The sequence below is a fragment of the Diceros bicornis genome, chromosome 15, assembly GCF_020826845.1.
Source record: "Diceros bicornis minor isolate mBicDic1 chromosome 15, mDicBic1.mat.cur, whole genome shotgun sequence".
Classification (NCBI taxonomy): domain Eukaryota; kingdom Metazoa; phylum Chordata; class Mammalia; order Perissodactyla; family Rhinocerotidae; genus Diceros; species Diceros bicornis.
In genome coordinates, this window is record NC_080754.1 from 38,167,225 (window position 1) to 38,191,841 (window position 24,617).

General features: G+C 39.6%; 1 protein-coding gene across 2 annotated transcripts in view; it reads left to right on the forward strand.

Annotated features, from left to right (window-relative positions):
- Positions 1-24,617, forward strand: part of IGF2BP2 (insulin like growth factor 2 mRNA binding protein 2) — a 151,551-nt gene that overhangs the window by 95,874 nt on the left and 31,060 nt on the right. For both annotated transcript variants that reach the window (XM_058556174.1, XM_058556176.1), the window contains exons 3-7: positions 9,934-9,982; positions 11,234-11,285; positions 14,752-14,815; positions 17,591-17,863; positions 20,003-20,137. In XM_058556174.1, the coding sequence (XP_058412157.1) occupies positions 9,934-9,982; positions 11,234-11,285; positions 14,752-14,815; positions 17,591-17,863; positions 20,003-20,137 (573 nt within the window). The remainder of the gene's footprint in view (positions 1-9,933; positions 9,983-11,233; positions 11,286-14,751; positions 14,816-17,590; positions 17,864-20,002; positions 20,138-24,617) is intronic.

The following is a 24,617-nucleotide window of genomic DNA, read 5'->3' on the forward strand; positions in this document are numbered from 1 at the left end:
ACTTTCCCAATGCCCCTCTGTGGCGGTGCAGGTGTCCCAGTGCTGTCACATGCAGAAATACTTGCCCCAACTGGAACTTCCCCATGGCACTTGGAAACAAGGGCTCGTGTGATGCATTGTCTAGCTGCAATGACATTATGAGGATATTGTGCAGAAATATAAAAATAGGTGTTTAAAGATATTTGGTTCACTTCTAGCTAAAACCTAAAAATAGGAGCTAGGAAAAGGCAGGGATAGCCTTTTTCCTTGAAGACTTCATTGGATCAAGGGACCAACTCTCAAGTACATAACTATTGTTTTATTGAAATTAAGTAGAGAGTTCTAAAGGTTGCCGAGGTCAGTATTGTCTTTTTGTTTGTTTGTTTGTTTTTTGCTTCCTAGAATGTAAGCAGCGTGAGGACATTTTTGTTTTGTTCACTGCAATACCCAAAACCTAAAACAAGAGCTTGGCACATAATAGGTGCTTAGTGAATGTTTGTAAAATGAATTTGGAAAGTTTTTAGTTCAATCTTAAAAATCATCCTATTTTCCAAAATCAGATAAAATGTCCAATATTTAACCTCCAGTCCAAACATTATGAGTGGTTTGGATTGTTCACACCACCCCAGCCCTGAGCATGAGTGAGATGTTACTCTTGTGTGGGATGGAGGGTGAAAACTATTTGATTAGCATGGCAAGGGCACCAAGTTCCTTTATGAGGAACGAGTATGTGATTTGGCTGGCCCTCTCCTGCCTCCCTCTGCTTATTGGGATTTAGGGCTCTATTAAGAGATGAGTTTAATTTTCCTTAATCATCATCATGACTGTAATGAATAAGATCAAAGTCTTTTATAGCCACTGGGACTAGTTCCTTCTTTTCAGAAGTAAAATGCTGTTGGCTTATTACTCATTCCCAGGCATGGAGGACTCACAGCTTCTGGCTTGAGTTTTTGTGTTAATTGTGAAACTGTTTCTTCAGTCAATCAAGGAATGCCGTTGTACTTCTTGTGTTAAGAACACCACCTCTATATGAGTCATTACATCCAATCACAGGAAATGTATGCAGTGGCTACTGTGTCAGGAAATGTCTCCCCATCCGTTTTCCAGTCAGCAGCCTATTGCCTTGAGCTGATGAGCATAAACTGGAGTGAAAGAAATTGGCTTGATTGAAGACCAGTCAGTGTCTCCAGTAAGCACCTGTTCTTCTTGTGGTCGGAAGACAGAATAGGGGATGGAGTGGGCTAGGAAACAGAAGCCAGCTGTAGTCCACGAATGCTCCTGGTGAATTTGCTGATTGCGGAGCACCCGCTCTGTTCCAGATGCTGCTTGGACTGAGGAGGGAAAAAAATGAAAAAGACAGAAGTAGGAAGGAAGGAAGGAAAGGGACAGGTTTGAGTGCCCTTTGGAGAACTAAAGAGAACAATTATTCGAAAATGAAGAGATGCTGAAAGGATGGCACAGGTGTTGGTGACGGGGCAGGCCATGTGGCTCCCTTTGCCCTTACAAAGATGGTTTTGTATTTAACATGCGCCACACAAGGCAAACATTTACATACTCAGATTATAACTTGTGCTGCATTGTGTTTATATATGTTTTTCATCTGGGCTCAAATTACGATGTGTAAATATTTGTTTGTACCCTGGTTAGTCTTAATTACAGGTAAGGAGTTGAGGGCCTTATAAGGGTGGCTAATCACTTCTCTAGAAACACAGTTTGGTTTTGTTAACTGGGATCTTCACGGCAGAATAAAAGCATTAGAGAAAATGCTTTCGGTTCTTACTTGGTTTAGATCTTAAAAAATTGGAAGCTGGCATGCAGATTTTTGGCTCGCAAAGACTCAGCCCTGCCTCTCAAAATCTCACCTTCCTGAATCTAAATGCATGTTCGTACTCACGCACACACGAATGTCCTGGCCTTCTGAGGACTTTGCCTGCCTGTCTGGGATTCACTCCACCCTTCTCCATTCAGCAATCCGTATTTTGGGGAGGGTTCTCAAACTTCATCTTGCCCCATGGGGCTCCGCACAGCCCTGGTTGGAGCCAGTGATAATAAGCACGACTGGGAAGCAGGTGGTTTCTCACATGCCCAGTCCCTTGCAGGTGTGGACAGCTGCTAGCCATGGGCCAGGAGAGCCTGACTGTTAACCAGGAGTCAACTCACCCTATGAAGGAGTTTACTCGCTATTAATACCTTTATTACCCTCTCTAAAGGGCATTTATATTTAAGTAAGTTCTTGTGAGGAGCAAAGAGTGGGCCCCTATGGTGAAGTATCTAAAATAACCCTTCCTGGAGGAGATGTTTTTGGTCAGAGTCTACAATGAGGTTGACAATGAGAGGGAAAAGCTAGAAATCTGTTCCTAAGACCCATTTTCCTAGTATTTGCCTGAGGGGGCACATCTTGTCCAAGATTCATTGAACTGAAATATATACATGAAATGTAAAAATTTTGTTATTTTGGTGAATTGACAGTGCCAGAGTAACATTTTAAGAGCCAACTTTTAAACTTATAGACTGCAAGTCAAAAATATCAGAGCCTAGCTGTGAGACTCAGACAAGGAACTCATCAACTCCTCAGTTTACTTATCTGAAAAATGGGGATAACAATGCCTACTTCATGCGGGAATGTGGTAAAGCTTGAATGAGATGCTTAGCATTCATTAATGGAAGTAGTAGTGGTGGTTTGGGGAAAGATTCCTGCTAAAAACACTGTGATGAACGTTTTGAGTATACCTCTGAAACTTTATTAGACTTCGTCAAATAAAATAACTTGAGGGATGGGGAAGAGAGAGAGTTCAATGAGGCCAATAGAGAAGTTCTGGTAAAACTAGAGCTAAAACTGTATTTCCTTCTCTCTTATGTCACAAAACAAGTTAAGGAGGGGGTTGGTGGATGGGAAAGATGATATCTGTAGGGAATTGTACACAAGTCTTGATAAGAGTGGTCACAGTTTTTCCATGTCAGGGTTTTTTGTTTTTGTTTTATTTTAATTTCCTTAAATAGTCTTTGACAAAGAAAAATACTGTCTTTTTCCCAAATAATTATTTAGATTTTTAGCTTGCTTTCACTTCAAATAGTTCTACTGTTTACCACTATTCCAGTAAAAGGAGCCCCTTGGCTAAAAACTGAATATGAATCAAAAAGAAAATTTTAGGTATTGGCTTCCTTTTTAAAGAGTTAAAATATTGAATCTCTGAGAAATCTGGTTATCTATTTCTCTGGAACAGTGTATGGTGGTTTCAAGCTATAGTCAAACATACTGATTCATTTTAATAGATGATTTTAACTTTCCTCTTACACCTCTTTCCAAAGATTTGTAGAATCCTGCAGTTGGAATGAAACTTAATGGTCATTTAATGCAAATTCTACCCACCATACCCCCAATAGGGAAATTCCTTCACCGTCTTGCCCAGGACATAGCAGTCTGACTTACCTTCTCATGAACCTCTGATCATCATCTAATTATCCTATTGGCTTTTCTCTTTTCCCCTTCTGCTTCTTTCAACAACAATTAAGAAACCCTGATGTTTTCCTCAAAAAGGAAATCTGTAATTGTGTTAGCAACTTCTTAAAAAATCAAGGCCTTTTTATGAACTAGTAAACTCTTTGAGAAGGGGTGGAAGGTAAATAAATGAGCTACAAAGTCTCAGACTATTGCTTATTATATTCACTGATTTCTTTTCTGTTCCAATCAAGCAATGAACTTTCATGAGCTCCTGTCCCTGAATGCTCAGGAAGCATGAGTATGTTAGGGCCACTGGGGATTTATGGTTTTGTGGACATAAGTTTATACAAAAAGGAAAGTTACTGGGATTATAACTGTAATTCTCCTGGCTCAAAACCCTTTGCAGTGGGTCACCACCATAATATCTGATTTAATCCTTTTATGATTTGGCCCAGACTACTGCTAATATTCACAGGAACTTTACTTTGATCACATATTTTTTTCTCTCTAAAAAAACCCCCAAACCTCTTTTGTTCATTTTTCAACAATTTTTATGTTGAAGGCATTTATTTTTCTAAAAACTGTTGTAATACATTTATTTTAGATTCCATAGAGGCAGAGGCAATTGTTCTTAATAATTTTGTAACAAAGAAAGTGACTAAGTAATTTGTTTTATTGACTCTTAATCATTCTCTGTGCCCTGCCTCTGTGCGTGTGTGTGTGTGTGTGTGTGTGTGTGTGTGAGAGAGAGACAGAGACAAAGACAGAGGAGGGGGCGGGGACTTTAAGGGACAGTTGGGTAGAGAGTTGGACTGGGCTATCACCAGTGATTCATTTGCTTCCCCAAGCAGCCCTAGGTCCTACTTCAATTTAGCACAGAATGTCCCTTGTACACAATGTCCAGAAGTTTTAAGGGGAACTTGCACAACTAATGAGGAATAGGAAACAGATAAAGTGCCTCAAATACATACTAATGAGTGCACGGGGTGCCGTGGAATCTGATTACAGCACTAGAGGTGGTGGGGCTGAGAGCTCTGGTGGGTTCAGTCTTGGTCCTTGGAGTCTGTTAGCACACCAGCTTCTCTTTGCACATAATGCACATTCCATGGTGCTCTGATTTCCCTCCAAGATGAGGACCCTGTGTCATCCGATGGAGCTCAGAATTGCTGTGGACACCGATGGGACCCAGTGGGGTAGAATCCCTCATTGAACCCCAAAGGACTCTCTCACAGGACCCTCTTTGCTGCCTCTGCTGCCTCACTTCCCCACAGTTTACCTGGGGAATCCTCCCATCCTTAGCTGGTGTAATTTTCAAATGGAACCTGAGATCCTATGAGCTCAGTTCTCACAATTTGTTAACTTTGTTCTCTACTCAAGCCTCCAGCAAGATCAAGGCTTGGCTTAGGGTTCCCAGGGTGGCTGATCAGACTTGTGACTAGGTGACCATATGCGTGAAAACTATGGCATTATCCTCCTCACTTGCAAGCAGGTGTTTTACGTTTTTGTAAAATACAGGTGAAATAGTTCTTCAGAATCACAGATTCCTTGACATTTAAATACGATTTTATTTCCCCAGATGATTGCCCACTTATTTTAAGCAACAAATTCTACCACACAAAATAATTTCTGCCAGGCCCTCCCTTGAAATTCATAACAATGGACATCTAGTTTTATCTGAAATTCATTCAGTTGGAACCTTCTATTTCCTCTGAGCATCTACAGTACAAAGATAATAATATATTCATAAAAAGTACCCTGAGTTACTTTTATGTTGAAAAGCCTTAGGAACCATCAACTAATTGAGAGTTAGATGAGCTGGGGTTAATTAAGTATATTTTGTTTTGTAGTTCTCAAAGGTTTGATAGTCTACACATGTATACTATATCACCAATTAACCAGAATACACAATCGGTCAAAGTAGCCAGTTCCCCAGCCAAGCAAGATGGCTGTTGGGCTATGTTATCCTTTTCTTGGTCGTGTGGAGCCTGGGCTTGCCCTTTCCCACCCAAAATACTAGCTTACCTGAATATGAGAGTGGGAAATTTTGAGTTCCTAAATCCCACAGCCACAGGGAAAGTGTCTGTGTATCTGTATTAAAGGGCACCCTCTGCTTGACTACAGGTCTTATTCTGCTTTTGGTTAAAATGAAAAAGAAAAAAAATCAAAACCATGCTCTGTACTGCCCTCTTATTCTTGTTGTTGAGGTCGACTGGGAGTGTTGAAGGCTCCGACCCCGCACGCATATCAACTACAGGTGTAACGCATTATTTTTGGTGAAGGGGATAAGTGCACAAAGTTTGAACAGTTTGCTGGGGCAAGAGTGTTTAAAGATAGAGATGGGGAAGAGGGTAGTAACAGGGTCATGAAAGGGAATTTGGACATGGTGACGTTCAAAGAAGGGAGAAGTGACCAGTCATATTTGTGTGTTTACAGAGTCACTGGCGGCCAAGTGTGGGATGGATGGGAGAGGAGGGAGACTGGAGTGGGATGGCAGACCAGCCGGGAGACTGTGGTAATAGTTCTGTGGCCGTAAGGATGAGCAATGCCATTTACGGATATTTAGAAAAGCTTGATTTCTTTTTTAAAGGGACTGTGAAATTATTAAAAAAAAAAATTTTTTTATAGCCAATTTCTTTCCTAAGTTACTGTGTAAGTTTGGCTTGTTTTAAAGCAGGGCACACTTTTATGAATTTCAAAGGGAAAAAGATCCATATTTCTTGTTCGAGACTGAGCCAAACACTGGGTTTCTTTTCTAAAGGAAAGAAGAAAAAGAACTCCCCCTTCCCTCTCCTCTTGACCACCTGGCAAAGGAGAAAAGGGCAGTTTGCCTTCCTGGGTGGGGTCAGGGTCCACATCATAAATAGAACACAGGCAGCGATAGGAGTGCTTTTCCCAGCCCCTGGGCTTCCACGTTCTCCTTTTCTACTATGCACTTGGCCCCATGCTCGACAGGAGACTAGTAAACAAGGAGCCTGTCCTTGAGGAAGTCACTGTCTAGCAGGACGGACAGTGCCGACAGATAAATAATTATACCAAAGAGTGAGCTGTTATAAAAGCTAAAGAGTGCAGAAGAAACAATTCTGCCTGGAGATGCCCTGGAAATATCTGTAGGTACGAGCTGGGTTTTGGAGAGCATGTGGAAGTCCCTCCCAGGGGAAAGGGGACAGGCGTCCTGGGTTCCGTGACAAGAAGGCATGGAGTCCACATGATGCTGTGGGAGTTCGCAGATCTCAGAGATCCTGATCACTCCTGATCCTGAAAGAGATCTCTCAGGATATTCTCCTAAATGACCTGACTGAGCTCCGGTTTAATTGGCTCTACTGTAGTGATCTCCATTTCCCTTTTTTAGTTCTTGGTTCTTTTTCCTCCTTTCCATCCTGATCTAAGATTAGAGATGCTACAATACACACTAGCTTTTTAGAGATGATTTCTCTTAAAATCCTGCTTAACAAACATTCTAGTTACTGAACTGATTGCCTCATGTGCATTCTTTACATGACATATTACAGGGAAACATTGTTTTAGACCCATTTAGTTAGGATTTGGGATCATCTGGACTGGGCAGAATTTGCCTTCTTGTGCACTATGAACAAAGGGGTTCAGCAAATAAATTAATGCTCTATTAAATAAGAGTTCAAGAAGAGTACCTAACCTAATTATGGAAAGAGTGAGGTGTTGGGTTTTTTTTCATCTTCTTTTTCTTTTTTTTACTTAGCAGGTTCCAATATACTTAAAAAAATAAATCTTGTATATTCATTAAAGCATCCCTAGTAGGAGTTTTAATTGTTAATTTTTTAAAGCAAGTAAGACATGAATACATTCTCATTTTTTAAAAAAGCAAACAAGATAGAAGTAGCTAAAATAAAAAGTGCATGTCCCTTTTCACCAACCAAATCTGTTTGTTGCTACTTTTTTCTATGCATTTACACATATACACATTTAATAACATGTAGTTTTGGGGCCGGCCTGATGGTGTAGCAGTTAAGTGTGCGTGCTCAGCTGCGGCGGCCCGGGGTTCACAGGTTCGGATCCCGGGTGTGCACTGATGCACTGCTTGTTAAGCCATGCTATGGCAGCGTCCCATATAAAGTGGAGGAAGATGGGCACGGATGTTAGCCCAGGGCCAGTATTCCTCAGCAAAAAGAGGAGGATTGGCATGCATGTTAGCTCAGGGCTGATCTTTCTCACACAAAAAAAGAAAAAACATGTAGTTTTGTGCTCTTAAAAAACACTATCAACCTAATGTGTAATTAACTTTCTTCTTGTAACAGCATGCCTTGGAGAGTGTCCTATGACTGTGCACATATGTCTCTTTCACCCTTTTTAACTGCTGTATGATGTTCCTTATTATGACTATACTGTGATTTACTTGATTCATCTCCCTGTTGGTGGATATTTAGATTGTTTGCAATCTTTGTCATTACAAACAATGCTACAGTATCTGTCTTTATTCAAATCTTTGTGTTCATGCGTGAATTTCTTCCAATAGGATTTCTACCAGTAAATTCTTGGTTAGCAGTTGGGGTCAATGTTTATACTTGGAGATAACAAAAATATTTTTCTTTAGAAATATTCAATTTTCTTGCAAATTCTGATGCCTTTTCTATAAATAGTTAGGCTTGTGACATCCTCTGTGGAGCATTCCGTGTAGCCACTGTATGGGATGGTGTCAGCAGTTTTGTTATGAACTCTTGCCAAAGGCAGTGTCAGGAAAGAGCCTGCATAACAGAGAGGTAGAAATTAGTCTTTGGTTCTTTTTCCTCTTTCCTACCCTGATACAAGATTAGAGGTTCTGCAGACTGGCTTGTATAGTCATTTAAGGAGCCCTGGTAAAGCATGAATGCATTCTCATTTTTCAAAAATAAGATGAGAGAAATAGTGTATGGGATCTAGTGGGGGGGGGGGCTTTATCCAATAAGAAGGACACTGGAGCCCTCATTTACTTCATTGTTTGTTTCCCTGTTTCCTCTACCTGTGTACCTCTCTCTCTGTCTCTTTTTTTTTCTCTCTGCGTGAATTGTAGCATTTCTTTCTGGGGCTCTTGCCCAGAGTAAAGCCATGGAGAAACGTGTGGCTGTGGATAGCAGCTCTTTGGTGCCTCTCAGACGAGAAGGAAAGAACAAGTAATGGGGGTATGCTTTGGCTATCACGTCCCTTCCCCTGCAACCCCCCATAGTGGATATTATTGGGATTTCTATGTCAAGCTCTTTTATTAAAATGACCTCTCTAATATTTAAATGCTGATTTGTGTTTTCTTTCCAGAATCTGACGTTCTCAAAAGACAGAAAAATTCTTAGCCTTGTATTTCTATTCTTTTTTCTATCTAATTTTAATGCTTAAGTAAAAACAAGAAACAATCTAAATCACTCCAAGTTATCAGACAAAGTTATCTTGGAAAAACAGAAAAATCCTCTGAATAAAATGGCAGAAGAAGGCCCAAATATCCATCAATAGGGAATGGGTTAAATGCACCTCGGGCAACCAGGTAGTATAAAATAGAGTGAGGACACTCTCTATCTACCAACATAGGAAGATCTCCAGGATATTACTGTTAGGTGAAAAATACAAGATGCAGTGAGTGTGTGGAAAATACGAATATTTCTGTAAGAGAAGGAAAAAATAAGAATTTATATTTGTATTTGCTATTATTTGCATAAAGAAACTGAAAGCAACTAGTGTTTATTTCTGGTAAGGAAGAGGGTGGGTGGGAGTAAGACTTTTCATAGTATACCTTTTTATAGTGTTCTGATTTTTGAATTATGACTGTATTACCTATTCAGAATTAAAAATAATTTTCTAAAAGGAAGTTTTGCGTTGTTAGACAAGGAACAAACTAAATCTGATCTTGTTTAAGCCTGCTGTATATGTGACTTTACCTATCATGTTTGAGCCTAGGTACCTTTTGGGGGAGGGTCAGTTGCAGGACCATATATTTTGAGGAGGAAAGGGACAATTCTGTAATGAAAACCTATATGGCAATTTATTTATTTAGTTTTTGTGAGGAAGATCGGCCCTGAGCTAACATGTGCCAATCCTCCTCTTTTTGTTGAGGAGGACTGGCCCTGGGCTAACATCCGTGCCCATCTTCCTCCACTTTATATGGGACGCCGCCACAGCATGGCTTGACAAGCAGTGCGTCGGTGCAGGCCCCAGATCCAAACAGGCAAACCCCGGGCCGCCGCAGCGGAGTGCGTGCACGTAACCGCTGGCGCCACCGGGCCGGCCCCATGTATGACACTTTAAATTCTAACTAGCAGGAAATCGAAAAGGCAAATCTGCGTTTAAACCATTCCTTTAGCTGTTTGGACTTTTGGGATTTGTTCTTTATTTTTTCCCCAACATAATTGAAAACTTTAAAACATGATGCTTCTGATTCACCGTCACAGTCTCTTGCTGATGCCTTGGTGAACACAGTGAGAAAGTTAACTCAAACTATGGTCTGAAGCCTGTTTTTATTAGTTGCTGAAGTTGTGTCCTGCAGAGTGTTACAGTCTGTACTTTTATTTTTACAGGAGCAGGAAAATTCAGATTCGAAATATCCCTCCTCACCTGCAGTGGGAGGTAGGTAATGTCACTTCTGTGTTTACTCTCTTCCTGCTTTCTTTCCTCATTTTACTTTTTAATGGGTTAATAAGACATTTTCTCCCTTTTTTAGTTCCCTTTCACATTTATGAGTTAGAGGTCCTCAGACTTGAGAGGTCCACAAAGCCTCTGGGTCCTGTCTCTTCCTTTTTCACTACCCTATGTGCATGATCTGTCCTGGGTTTGGGGTCGTATTTGTCCCTTTCATTGTGTAGGATGTGCACTTTGATCTCTCTTATTCTGTCTTAAGCACCAAGCACCAACGAACAAACTGAAACAAATGTTTACTTGGCTTGTAATTTTTCTCTCATGATTTTGTAAAAGATTTTTACCTTTCCAAATTATGATTTTGAAAAAAGTAAAATCACTGGAAAACTAATAAAAATAGAAAGTTCTTTGAGCAGGTTTTTGTTTATTTTAAGTTAGTTGCCATGAGTAATAGTTAAGATATACTTTCAGAGTTGTAAAACTTCTTATAAGATTCACTACCTTAAAATAAGATAGAATATGAGGAGTGGCCTTATTGCATTATTTAAAAACAAACTGCCCCATATTCGCCAACCCAAACAAAATCAAAATAGCCTTAAAGGACACGGAATGTTTTGTCTAACTTTTTGTTACTTTAAAAAAAAACTTTTTATTATGAAAAATTTCAAACTTATACATCCCATTGCTTTGTAAAATTCGGAGATCCCTAAAGGAAAACTGAAGGAAGAATGGTTAAATCTTCCAAGAAGAACTGATCCTTGCACTTCATTCTGCTTCTCATTTCAAAAGCAGTAAGTGGCTTCCAACCATCATGATGAATGTGATTATTAATGTTAGTAAGACTCCGAAATTCTGCTGTGTCACCTCAGTGAACAGATTACTTAGGAGCCAATAAGCAAATGAAAGTCCAATATATGTATTTAGTTCTGGTTTTTTTTTTTGGAGGGGGGAGGAAGATTGGCCCTGAGCTAATATCTGCCAATCTTCCTCTTTTTTTTTTTTTGTTTGTTGAGGAAGACTGGCCCTGGACTAACATCCATGCCCAACTTCCTCCACTTCATATGGCACGCTGCCACAGCATGGCTTGACAAGTGGTGCGTCAGTGCACGATCCGGGCCGGCGAACCCTGGGCCGCCGCGGTGGAGCGCACGCACTTAACCGCTTGCGCCACCGGGCCAGCCCCTAGTTCTAACTGTTTTTATGGAAGACCTGAAGTTCTAATATTGAAGTTTTCTTTTTCAGGTGTTAGATGGACTTTTGGCTCAGTATGGAACAGTGGAGAATGTGGAACAAGGTAATAAGTGAGGAAATTAGCCTACTGAATTTTGAGAGGGATATTATCTGTTTTTTTCTTATAGGCTGGGTCAAATCCCAGGAGAAATAGGAAGGTCATATTCCTTTGAAGCAAGCTTCCTAGAATGTATGTTTGTATATCTATGTGTGAGGGATGTCTATATATATCTATATACTTTATTCTTCAGGGAATGATTTTCAGGCTATTTTTCTTCTACTCTGTAATGTGCTCAAGCACTGGACAAACGCTGTCAAGCTGGGGTAAGCTTAATTCACTTGGAAGTAATTAACTTTACACTATGACAACTTTCCTCTTCCTGGCTAAGAACAACAGATCCCCAGTGTCTTGGACTGAGTGTTTCTCAAGGAGTAGGACTCCTACACCAGAATCCACTGGATGCTTGTGAAAATGCAGATTCCTGGGGCTCACCACAGACAGACCTACAAGTAAGAGTGTTTAGGGGAAGAGTTCATGAATCTGTATTTTAAACAAGCACTCCCAAGTGATTTTTGTGTATACTCATTTGAGAGTCTCTGTCTTAGGAACAGTGTTGTAAATGCCCAGAAAATACATATTCTTCTTCCTGCCACCCTCATTTTTATCTTCTAAAACGTGAAATGCGATGATTTTAAAAAGAAAAGTAAAGGTACCTGAAGCTGAGATCTTATTTAGCTCCTTAAGAGTCCCGGAAAAATAGATTCCAAGCTCCTGATATGACAGGCAGTAACATGTGATAAAAGGTTATTTTTGCATTGGCCTAGAAAGCAGAATGTGAATTTTCTTAGTGTGAGCCCTTGTAAAAGTCACTTACCTTGACTGACTTAGTTTCCACATCTATAAAATGGGGAGGATAATTTTACCCTCCTTCTATCACTGAATAGTTGTGGTACCCAAAGAGAACCTGTATAAATATTTGTAGACAATGAAGTCATACATAATCTCAAGGGATTGTTAAGGGTCACTTAGGAAAAATCATAGAGAACCCATTTTTTCATATGCAAGTTGTTCTGTCTGCCAGTATAATTATATAATAGTTTTAAAGCAGTAATTGTTCAAATGTTCTCCACTCCATGAATACTAAAAATATTGTTATTCAGTTTCATGCTGCTGACTGCCCGTGCCCCAAGGTGAAGGAAAAGAGCTCAGAAAGAAGACATGATTTACAAGGATTCTATTTCTCAGTTCTTGTTATTTCCCTCAACATGGAAAAGAAGATATTCTAATAAAGATTGGATGTAGTAGGCAAGATGGCCTTAAAGACATGAACCTGTAAAAGCTACTGGCTAAGACCATGTTATAAGCTCAGGACAATGCCACGCTAGGAAGAAATATTCCAAGTCCCTGGGGCAGTTTACAGCTCCTGGGGCACCTGTGCCCTGGAGAACACCCAGTTTCCAGCTGACTCGCAACTACAGGAGAGAGGTCTTGGGCTTTTGTTTTGTTCTGTTTCATAGGTGATCCCTGATTCAGCAGGAAAACATTTTCGCTAGAGTTTTAAGAAACTTTATAGAGGTATCATATCCCATGAATGAAATGTATTCTTTGAATGGAGCTCAGTTCTTCCTAGAATCATAGAACTGTCTGATTTCCTGTAGACAAACTTCTTTGAAGAACAGAGAGTATGACCCAGAAGTGAGAACAAAATCTGAGATTCCTAGTGGATAGCTTTATCCAGGAGGTTCAAACCCAGCCTTTTCTCCCTTTCTGGGAGTCTGCAGCCTCCTCTGTAGCACTAGAAAGCAGCAAATGTGAAACCTCTGTAACATTGTATGTGTCAGCACTGAGAGAGGAAGGCTAGGGGCTACTCATTCCCCTGTTTTGCACCGTGAGGTCTTCTCTGGGTGTGGATTAGAGAGCAATCATCACTTGCAAAGGCCAGGGCTGGGCTCAGCGTTTATTACATGAAAACCTCAGTAGCAGTTTGTTCCTAAGGATTGTACATCCTCTCCCTGTAAAGGCTACAGCTACTTTGAAGTTATTGGATAAACAGTATTTTTAACAGTGATCTTTAACCTTTTTGAGAATCTTATGGAAATTATAAACCAGAAAAATTCATATTTCCACAAATTTGAATCTTTGGAGGGGGAGTTTATAGAATTCCTGAAGCTCGAGCATGGATCCAAAATTAAGAATCCCTACACTATAGGGTTTTATTATTACTTTGAAAAGCAGCTTTATCATGGTTTTCTTGAATTATCCTTAACTTAATGTTGTTATTACATCTCCCAGTAGCTTAAATGTTTTAAAGGGAGTATTTAGTTTAGTCATGTCTACTTGTTTTGGGAAAACCAATATTTCTGGTTTAAGTTTACTGGCTTGGATTGAGAAAGTTTTATCTTGCCTTTTGAATTTATTTTTAACTTCTGACTTTGGAGAAGAAGCAAGCGATTATGAACCAAGATAAGCCAACTCATAAGAGTGATCCTGTATTAGCCACTCTTAGAGTTTACATGTTCTCTCCGTCAGCCAAGTGAGTTGGAATTGTCAGCTTTCTTTCTTTATTGTACACAGTTACTAGATTTAACTCACACAGTCAAGGAGTTCAGTCAAAGGGAGACAAAAATAGTAGTAGTTCAACCTTATCAATGAATGAAGAATTAAAATTAAAATATATATCCAATTATTTAAAAATATATGCAAATAATAACAATTAAAACTCATACCTTAGTAAGTGGTACAATAAATTGATACAAACTTCTAGGAAAGTAATCTCAAAATATGCATTAAAAAGCATTATGTTCCTCTACTGAATAATTTTTCTTTTATGATTTTATCCTAAAAAACTAATTCAGAAGAACACAAATCAAATGATATTTGCAGCAAAAGTGATTGTTGGCAACACTATTTAGAATAGCAAATCCTGGGGCCGGCCCCGTGGCTTAGCGGTTAAGTGCGCGTGCTCCGCTGCTGGCGGCCCGGGTTTGGATCCCTGGCGCGCACCGACGCACCGCTTCTCCAGCCATGCTGAGGCCGCGTCCCACATACAGCAACTAGAAGGATGTGCAACTATGACAGACAACTATCTACTGGGGCTTTGGGGGAAAAATAAATAAATAAAATCTTTAAAAAAAAAAAAAAGGGAATAGCAAATCCTGGGAACAACCCATTTGTCAACAGTTGAGGAACGGTTAGGCAAAAATCATGGCACGTTTACTTACTGCAATTTTATGTAGGTATTAAAAATGAAAAATACAAAGAAAATGTACAGTTACACATGCAAAAGTCTTGATAAAATAAGTGAAAATATAGCTTTGAGCTGTATATAGAATTGATTACAAATGTGTATATTCAATTGATTATACATTACTATGAATGCACCTGAATAAAGGTAGAGATTCAAATAACTCTAGAGTTAGGGCAATGAGTTTTTTTGTGCATTTTTCTCTAGAGTAAGTCTGTTTACATTGAGCCAGAGGTCGACAACAGTTTTTTTCTATGACAGTGTAGTTTTTTGCTTCTTTCCTAGTCAACACAGACACAGAAACTGCCGTTGTCAACGTCACATATGCAACAAGAGAAGAAGCAAAAACGTAAGTGGATTTGGGCTTATTTCGTTTTAAATTTAGGGGAGGCTTGTCTTTGAATTCTGCTGAGTCCTGTGTTTAGAAACCTTTTATGGAAAGATGCAAGTCTTTGACATGCCAGTGGACCTCCAGGGCGTTTATACCAGCATGTCTATTTGTTAATTATACAGAGACTTTATCTTGAAAAATGTTGGGCCTTGGCATCAAAACCCGAGGTGGGGACTGTGTCTTGACATGGTCAGGAATAGAGGGCACCAGCTCTGTGACACTGTGTCTCTAGACTCTGCTTTGCCAACCCCTGGGAGCTACTTTTACCTGGAGCTTCCTCCATACACCACAAGGAAGAAGCACAAGCCTGTTTCTATCCACACTCACTGAATGGATGCTGAAACATCAATTTCTCCTCTTTATAGTATTAAAGGGGGATCCACCTCAGTGAGAATTGTCTGGAAGTAGTTAATCAAAGAGCACCTGGCTTGGGTTCTTTTTCCTACTCCCATTTACTTCCTAGTCCCCATTCATGACTATATGGCTTTAGTGATGGTTAATTTTGAGCTTGGCTATTAATGGACATTGATTGACTTTTTTAAAAAAACAACAGCAACAACCAAAAAAGTTCCTTTTTGTAGGAGGTCCGTGAAGTAACTAGAATTAGGGTCACCTATGATCATGCTTTATGGATGTGGTATAACCTTGGTTATACATCCCAGCATTATAGTTTTATTTCTTTTTCAAGGTTTCAACGTACGTGAAGACATATTTAACCTGTTCTCATACTGCTAGTTTTCAAAAAGTTAATTTTGCATTGAAAAAGGCAATAGTTCATTTGCTGTTGACATTTGCACACATATGTAAGCAGGATAGTTACCAACAGCTCACCTTCACAGTTCTTGTCCAGCTGCTGCTTAGGTAGGGCCCCGTCCATGATGTTACTTTGTTGCTTTTATTGAATTCAGAAGGTGCTGCTTTGTATTAAATTCACAAACCCTACACATTAGCCTAGGAGAATAGGGTTGATGTTTCCTTTTTTTTTTTTTTTTGTGAGGAAGATTAGCCCTGAGCTAACATCCATGCTAATCCTCCTCTTTTTGCTGAGGAAGACCGGCTCTGAGCTAACATCTATTGCCAATCCTCCTTTTTTTTTTTTCTCCGAAGCCCTAGTAGATAGTTGTACATCATAGTTGCACATCCTTCTAGTTGCTGTATGTGGGACACAGCCTCAGCATGGCTGGAGAAGTGGTGCGTCGGTGCGCGCCCGGGATCCGAACCCGGGCTGCCAGTAGCGGAGTGCGTGCACTTAACCATTAAGCCACGGGGCCGGCCCAGGGTACTTCATGTATAATTTTTAAAATGCAATAGTGGAATATCATTCATTCCCATTCAAATTGATAAATCTATTAAAATAATAATACTCTGTGCTTTTGAGGATTCAAGGAAACAAATGCTCTCTTAACTGCTGTGGGGTAGTAAATGTTGAAACCTTTCCAGAAGGACACTGGGCAATACTTAATAATGTTAGAATTCTGCATACTCTCTGACCCAGCAATTCCATTAGGAATTTGTCCTGTGTGCAAAGTTGTAGTTGCAAAGATGTCCATGGCAACTCTATATGCAATATGTAGTAAAAGATTGGACATAATATATCTATCTAACAGTAGAGAATCATGGGGCTGGCCCGGTGGTGTAGTGGGTAAGTTCGTGCACTCCACTTTGGCGGCCCAGGGTTCACCAGTTTGGATCCTGGGCACTGACCTACACACTGCTCATCAAGCTGTGCTGAGGTGGTGCCCCACACAGAACAACAAAAAGGATGTACAACTATAATATACGACTATCTACTGGGGGCTTTGGGGAAAAAAATAGGAAAAAAGGAGGAAAATTGGCAACAGACATTAGCTCAGGGCCAATCTTTCTCAAAAAAAAAAAATTAACCTCTAATTAAAAAAAAAAATGAGAGACAGAATCATGTAAAAACTAGGTAAATCAACACAATGTTAAATAACCAGTAAAAACTAAGTTGCAAAATATTTAATGACTTGGAAAAATGTTGAGAGTATTAACTATTTTTTGAAGGTTATAAAGTAGTATGTATAGTATTAGTCCATTTTTATAAATATAATATATTTAGGAAAAACAAAGATGTAGGATGGACTAAAATTTTTTTTCTTATTTTCCTTATCTATTTCTGAATTTTTAATAACTATGAATTATGGGCCGGCCCCATGGCTTAGTGGTTAAGTGCACTCGCTCGGCTGCTGGCGGCCCGAGTTCGGATCCTGGGCGCGCACTGACACACCGCTTCTCCGGCCATGCTGAGGCCGTGTCCCACATACAGCAACTAGAAGGATGTGCAACTATGACATACAACTATCTACTGGGGCTTTGGGGGAAAAAATAAATAAATAAAAATTAAAAAAAAAACAAACTATGAATTATGATTAAAATGAGAAAAAAATGAGTCATAATTTTATACCAGTATTTACAAAGAGTGTTTGAAGAAGAGGATACAGCCTTGGGTGGTGAAAAAAAGCAGAATGCAAAACTGCATATCAATCTGACCAGGCCTATACATTGTAATGACTTGTTTAATTGTTAACCACGAGCTCTGAGGGAGCAGAGATGGCGTCTTGCTCACCGCTGTATCCTCAGTGCCCAGCACAGCGCCCACATAGGCAGCTGGTAAACGAGACTGAATGAACCAGTCCACTGACCCGGAGGGTCCTCTCTGACATTGTTCTCTAGCAAAGCTCACAAAGCTTGCTTGCCCTTGCTGCATTTCAGAGCCATCGAGAAGCTAAGCGGGCATCAGTTTGAGAACTACTCCTTCAAGATTTCCTACATCCCGGATGAAGAGGTGAGCTCCCCTTCGCCCCCTCAGCGAGCCCAGCGTGGGGACCACTCTTCCCGGGAGCAAGGCCATGCCCCTGGGGGCTCTTCTCAGGCCAGACAGATTGATTTCCCGCTGCGGATCCTGGTCCCCACCCAGTTTGTTGGTGCCATCATCGGAAAGGAGGGCTTGACCATAAAGAACATCACTAAGCAGACCCAGTCCCGGTACGTGCCTCCGGGGCTTCCTTTGCTTCCTTCTGAGGGGTCCCCTGAGTGCTGGTGGGTCCCAGCCATCCTCAGGTTGCTATTGCTTGCGTCAGCAGTGGGGGGCTGTGCTGTATGGGATGGTGGCTTCTTTAAACAGAACTAACAGACTAACATAAAGCCAGGGGCTTTAATGAGCTTCCATACCAATGGTCTAAAGGTCATACCCTGAAACACTATAGGTTCATAAAGAAGGTACTAATGACCTCACAGCCAAGAATTGTGTTCATAAGCTAACTGATGCTTATGAATGCATCTATTTCTAAAACAGCAGAGGTATGGGGCTGAACTTTGTGGGATCCTAGAACCCACTTATCTTAGCTCTTACCTCCTCTCCTTAGTCAGAGCCCTGGGTGGTAGTCATTCTTTGAGACCACCTAGGTAGTCTCACAAATAGCTACATAAAGGAAGTGGGTGAGTCACTGCTATATTGAGCAAGAAATAAAGTACATTAGCCTATGTTTAGTTTTCTGTCTGTTTAAGGAGATTGGATTGGTAATAGGAGTTGTAGTGGATAAAGTGACTTATGGGGTTGTTGATTTTTGTGTGTTCATCAGACCATACCATGATGTAATGAAGAAAGCACAGGACTTGAAAACAAAGACCCATGCAAGTTTTACCACTTAATAGCTATCGATCTTGGAAAAAATTTTAACCTCTCTAGGCATCAATTGCTTCTTCTGTAAACCAGGATTATTGTGAGAATTAGGATAGGCAGAGTGAATGAAATAATTACTGTGAAAGCATTTAAATTGCAAAGCACCAAATTACTGACAAATATTGTTTACGTGCCTAGTGCATTTTATTCAGGTCATTCATTGAGTCTTGTAACCTGAAAGAGAAAACACTATTCTCTTCAAAGCGTCTGAGTTACTCCCAGATGATAGAGACTTAAATGAGTCTCAGAGTTCATAATCATGAGAGTGAAATGATGAGATAGTAGAGAGGGGAAATACTGTCTGATGTTTCTTTTATTTTAAAATCAGCCCTTTTTTCCCCTCCAACTTGGCTTCACTGCGAAAGTGACTTTTATTTATGTGTCTTCTTTTTTTTTTTTTTTTTTTTTGGTGAGGAGATCAGCCCTGTGCTAACATCCGCCAATCCTCCTCTTTTTTTGCTGAGGAAGACGGCCCTGGGCTAACATCTGTGCCCATCTTCCTCCACTTTATATGGGACGCCGCCACAGCATGGCTTGCCAAGCAGTGCGTTGGTGCGCGCCCGGGATCCGAACCAGCGAACCCCGGGCCGCCGCAGCGGAGCGCGCGCACTTAACCGCTTGCGCCACCGGGCCGGCCCCTATTTATGTGTCTTCTTGTTCCAAAAATTGTTTACAGGGGCTTTAAGAATGCAACAAGTTTAAATAGAAGTGAGGTTGGTTCTCAAAGTGTGTGCCCATTTTTTTAGAAGTGGGCCAAAGACTTGCATCTGGGCTTTCTAAGAGCCAAAGTAAAAAGGGATACAATCAATTATGTGATTTTGAAAGTTAACAAAAACAAGTAGGGCCACAACTACCCAAGGAAGTCTGATAAAGTCATCAAGCTTTTGAGACATTAGTTTTAAGAGCCTGGAAGAAGGCAGGCTGCCAGTGGCAAGGAAACCAAAAACTTCGAGAGGCAGAGAGAGGGCATGCCTCTGTTTCTGTCCACACTCAAATATATAAAGCTGGCTTGAATTTGGTGTTTGGATTTGGATTAACATATGGCTTTTAAAAGCTGCAATCAGTTCAGAGACCGGCACTGTGCCAATGTGCAGTATTATCCCACTCACTTGACTCTTACTTCTACGATCGTTTGAAAGACTACACAAAATACTTCATTTACCAAACTGGCTTCTTTACCAAGTTGGCATGGTGCCTTTGTCCCCCAGCACTCCTGTAAGAAATATTCCCTTCTAAATGGAGCTGCAAAGAATTCAAGTTTGGCACAAGATCCCCTGCACTGCTTGTCGCCTCCTTGGAGAATGGCATTGGTTGCAAACGTGCTAATGACACTTCTTGTCTGTCTGCGTCCTTGCTGTACATTGGCTGGTGTGACGCTTTCTTGGGACTAGGATCCTGTCCCAGATGACGTTGTGCTATGGCTCCTGATTCTTTTCCTACAGGGTAGACATCCATAGAAAGGAGAACTCTGGGGCTGCAGAGAAGCCTGTCACCATCCATGCCACCCCAGAGGGGACCTCTGAAGCATGCCGCATGATTCTTGAAATCATGCAGAAAGAGGCTGATGAGACCAAACTGTAAGTTTGCATGCAATGCCCAGATCACTCAACAGAGAATAAGAGTAGGTTCTCATTCATTTAGCTTAAGAAATTTTTAAGAAACTGTAAATCTATTACTCAGTAAAGGGAGCAGGAAAGGGATTGTTTTTAAGAAATTTGTTCCCATGGAGAAGACAGTGGGAAATAAATCTTCTACATTTATAATATGTCTGTTTTTCCACTCGTGTGTTTGTCTTGGTGATTCGAATACTTCCATCACTCATTGATAATAATTACTGGTACGAACATATAGACCTGTGCTGTCCAACGCAATGATGGAAATGTTCTTTATCTGCACTGTTCAATGCAATAGCCACTAGCCACATTTTGCTACTGAGTGCTTGAAATGTGACTAGTGCAATGGAAGAACTGAATATTTTAAAATTGTAATTAATTAAAATAAAATAAAATAGTCACGTGTATGGCTAATGGCTATCATATTGGACAGTGCAGGTATAGAATGTACGTTGTCATCAAAACCATCATTTACTGTCCTGGAAAAGGTGTTTGCCACCATGCTCCTAAATTATTTGCACTCTTTTTAAATTAAGGATTACATTTCCTTAAGTAGTAGAAACTGGTATCCAAGTGGCTACTCTACTCTTCTTCCTCTTTTATTCTTCTCTCTCCCTCTCTCCCTTTGTTTTACAAAATACTTCTTAGGATTCCACAGCTTAATGTGTCTTGCACCAGTTTGAATGGCAAATACAGTTCTTCCTAAACCAATTGACTTTGTATTATAAATGAATTAATGGTAATGGAATAGACAATGTAATAAAAAAAGTTTTATATCAGTTTGGCAAAATCCGCTTATGGGCGGTGGTGGCAGTTTTATAGAGAAGCAGTGAGGGATGAATTGAATATAAAGTTAATTTAGCAAATAATGTCAAATAAGAGTGTTCCAAAACCAAGAAGGTAATAGTAGGCCTTAAAAGAAAAACATTACAAATCAACTCTCAGGTTTCATAAGGGACTCTAACCTTTCACTTGTGAATTATTTACTCTACTTGGGGCTTTTGAAACCCCCAAATGCCATGGCTTAATTTGAAGAAGCCCCTCCCTCATCTAAGTTACTGAGAACTTTATAAATAACACCCTCATTGGTCTTTTGACCCAAGTGCAAGCAACTTACAATATTCTAAATAATCAAAAAAACTAATTTATAAATTGGATTTTTAAGTTTTCGTGTAGAGCCAAGGTAGAGTTTGAATATCTTTGAAATAAAAATTTTTTAAGTGCCACACTGCTAAGTACTGTGCTGGGGGTTGAGGCTACAATCATGAGCAAGACCCACTTCTGCTTTCATGGAGCTTACAATCCAGTGGGAGAGATTCGTTAAACAAGTAATTACACCAGAAAATAACTAAGCATGGCTATGAGAAGTGCTTCACTGTAACTGGAGACCCTCATCAAGGCTTTAGGAGGAATGGAGGAGATTAGAGGGTTTCAGAGAAGACCTCCTTGTGTAAGTGACACTTAAGCTGAGCCCTGAGGGGGATGAGTAGGAGGTGGAAGATGTAGGAAAAGAGGGATCCTAAACTTTGTTTTTGTTCATTTGCCAAATGTTTATTGAGCGCCTACTATATGCCAGTGAACAAGGCCAACTTTCAGGCCTCTGAAAGTCACATTCTAGTGGAGCTTCTTCAAGTGTGCGTGTATCTTGAGCAGTAGTAATGCATCTGTTAGATGCTTGTGGTCTCAATTGACAGAAAACATAACAAGTGGCTTAAGCAATAAGAAACAATTACTATGTCACATAACAAGAAGTCCTAGGGTAGAGTGACTCCAAGGTCAGTTAAATCATGGTCTCAAAGACCCACAACTTGTCTTTCTGCTTTACCTTCTTCAAGGTATGTCTGATATTCCCCTGGTGGTGACAAGATGGCTGTGGTGATTTCTGATCTTGTGTCCCCACAGAAAAATATTCAGAAGTTGAAAGACAAGGCATCTTTCCTTCTTCCTTTTTTTTTTTTTTTGTTTTGAACTTCTTTTTACTGTGGTAAAAAACACATAACATAAAATTTACCATCTTAACCATTTTTAAGTGCACAGTTCAGGAGTGTTAAGTATACTCACATTGTAGTGAAACGAATATCCAGAACTTTTTCATCTTGCAAAACTGAAACTCTATGCCCGTTAAACAACAACTCCTCTTTTCTCTCTCCCTCCAGCCTCTGGTAACTCCCGTTCTGCTTTCTGTTTCTATAAATTTGACTACTTTAGAAAAACTCAGACAAGTGGAATCATACAATTCTTGTCTTTTTGTGACTGGCCTATTTCACTTAGCATAATGTCCTCAAGATTCATCCATGTTATAGCATGTGACTGTATTTCCTTCCTTTTTAATCCTGAATAATATTCCATTGTCGTATATACCACATTTTCTTTATTTGTCCATCCATTCGTGGACATTTGGGTTTCTTCTTGGCTATTGTGAATAGTGCTGTTATGAACACGAGTGAGCAAATATCTCTTTGAGACCCTGCTTTCAAGTCTTTTGGATATATACCCAGAAGTGGGATTGCTGGATCACATGGTAGTTTCATTTTCAATTTTTTGAGAAACCTCCATACTGTTTTCCATAGCAATTAACCATTTTACAATCCCACAAACAGTGCACAAGGGTTCCAATTTCTCTACGTCCTCACCAACACTTGTTATTTTCTGTTATTTTGATAGTAGCCAAACTAATGGGTATGAGGTAATATTTTGTATTCACAATATCTCATCGTGGTTTTTATTTGCATTTCTCTGATGATTAGTGATGTTGAGCATCTTTTCATGTAATTTTTGGCATTTTTATATCATCTTGGGAGAAATGTCTATTCAAGTCTTTGCACAGTTTTTAAACAGGTCGTTTGATTTTTTGTTGTTGAGTTATAGGAGTTCTTTATATATTTTGCATATTAATCCTGTATATATTTTGCATATTAATCCGGTATGAGATATACGATTTACAAATATTTACTTCCATTCCATAGGTTGCCTTTCCTCTCTGTTGATTGTGTCTTTTGATGCACAAAAGTTTTTAAGTTTGATGGAGTTCCATTTGTCTGTTTTTGCTTTTGTTGTTAGTGCTTTGGTGTTATAGCCAAGAAACGATTGCCAAGTCCATTGTTCTAAAGCTTTTCCCCTTTGTTTTCTTCTAGGAATATTAGAGTTTTAGGTTTTACATTTAGGTCTTTAATCCATTTTGAGTTAATTTTTGTATATGGAGTAAGATAAGGGTCCAGCTTCATTCTTTTGCCTGTGGATATCCAGTTTTCCCACCACCATTTGTTGAAGAGACTGTCCTTTTCCCATCGTGTAGCCTTGGCACCCATGTCGAAGATCATTTGACCATATGTGTGAGAGTTTATTTCTGGGCTCTCTGTTCTATTCCATTGGTTTATTTGTCTGTCTTGATGCCAGTACCACACTGTTTTGATTACTGTAGCTTTGTAATATGTTTTGAAATCAGGAAATGTGAGTCTTCCAACTTTGTTCTTTTTCAAAATTGTTTTGACTCTTTAGGGTCCCTTGAGATTCTGTACAAATTTTAGAATGAATTTTTCTATTTCAGCAAAAATTGCTATTGGGATTTTGATAGGATAGCATTGAATCCACAGATCAAGTTGGGTAGTATGGACATCTAAACAATATTACGTCTTCCAACCCATGAATCCAGGATGTCTTTCCATTGATTTCTGTCTTTTTAAATTTCTTTCAGCAAGGTTTTGTAGTTTTCAGTGTATAAGTCTTTTACTTCCTTGGTTAGGTTTATTCCTAAATATTTTATTCCTTATGATGCCATTGTAAATGGAATTATTTTCTTAATTTCCTTTTCAGATTGTTTGTGGTTAGTGTATAGAAACACAACTGACTTTTGTGTGTTAATTTTTATATCCTACGACATTGCTGAATTAGTTTATTAGTTCTAATGTTTTTTTTGTGGCATCTTTAGGGTTTTCTACATATAAGATCATATTATCTGTGAACAGAGATAATTTTACTTCTTCCTTTCCAATTTAGATGCCTTTTATTTCTTGTCCTTAGCTAATTGCTCTGGCTAGGACTTCCAATACTATGTTGAATAGAAATGATAAGAGTGAGCATCCTTGTCTTGTCCCTTGTCTTGTTCCACCATTGAATATGATGTTCACTGTGGACTTTTCACAAATGGCCTATATTATGTTGAGGTAATTTCCTTCTATTCCTAGATTGTTGAGTGTTTTTATCATAAAAGGTGTTAAATTTCGTCAGATGCTTTTTCTATATCAATTGAGGTGATTGTGTGGTTTTTGTCCTTCATTCTGTTGATGTGGTATACTACATTGATTGATTATCATATGTTGAACCATCCCTGCATTCCAAGAATACATCCCACTTGATCATAGTGTATAATCCTTTTTATGTGCTTTTGAATTCAGTTTGCTAGTATTTTGTTGAGGATTTTTGCATCAGTATTCATCAGGGATAT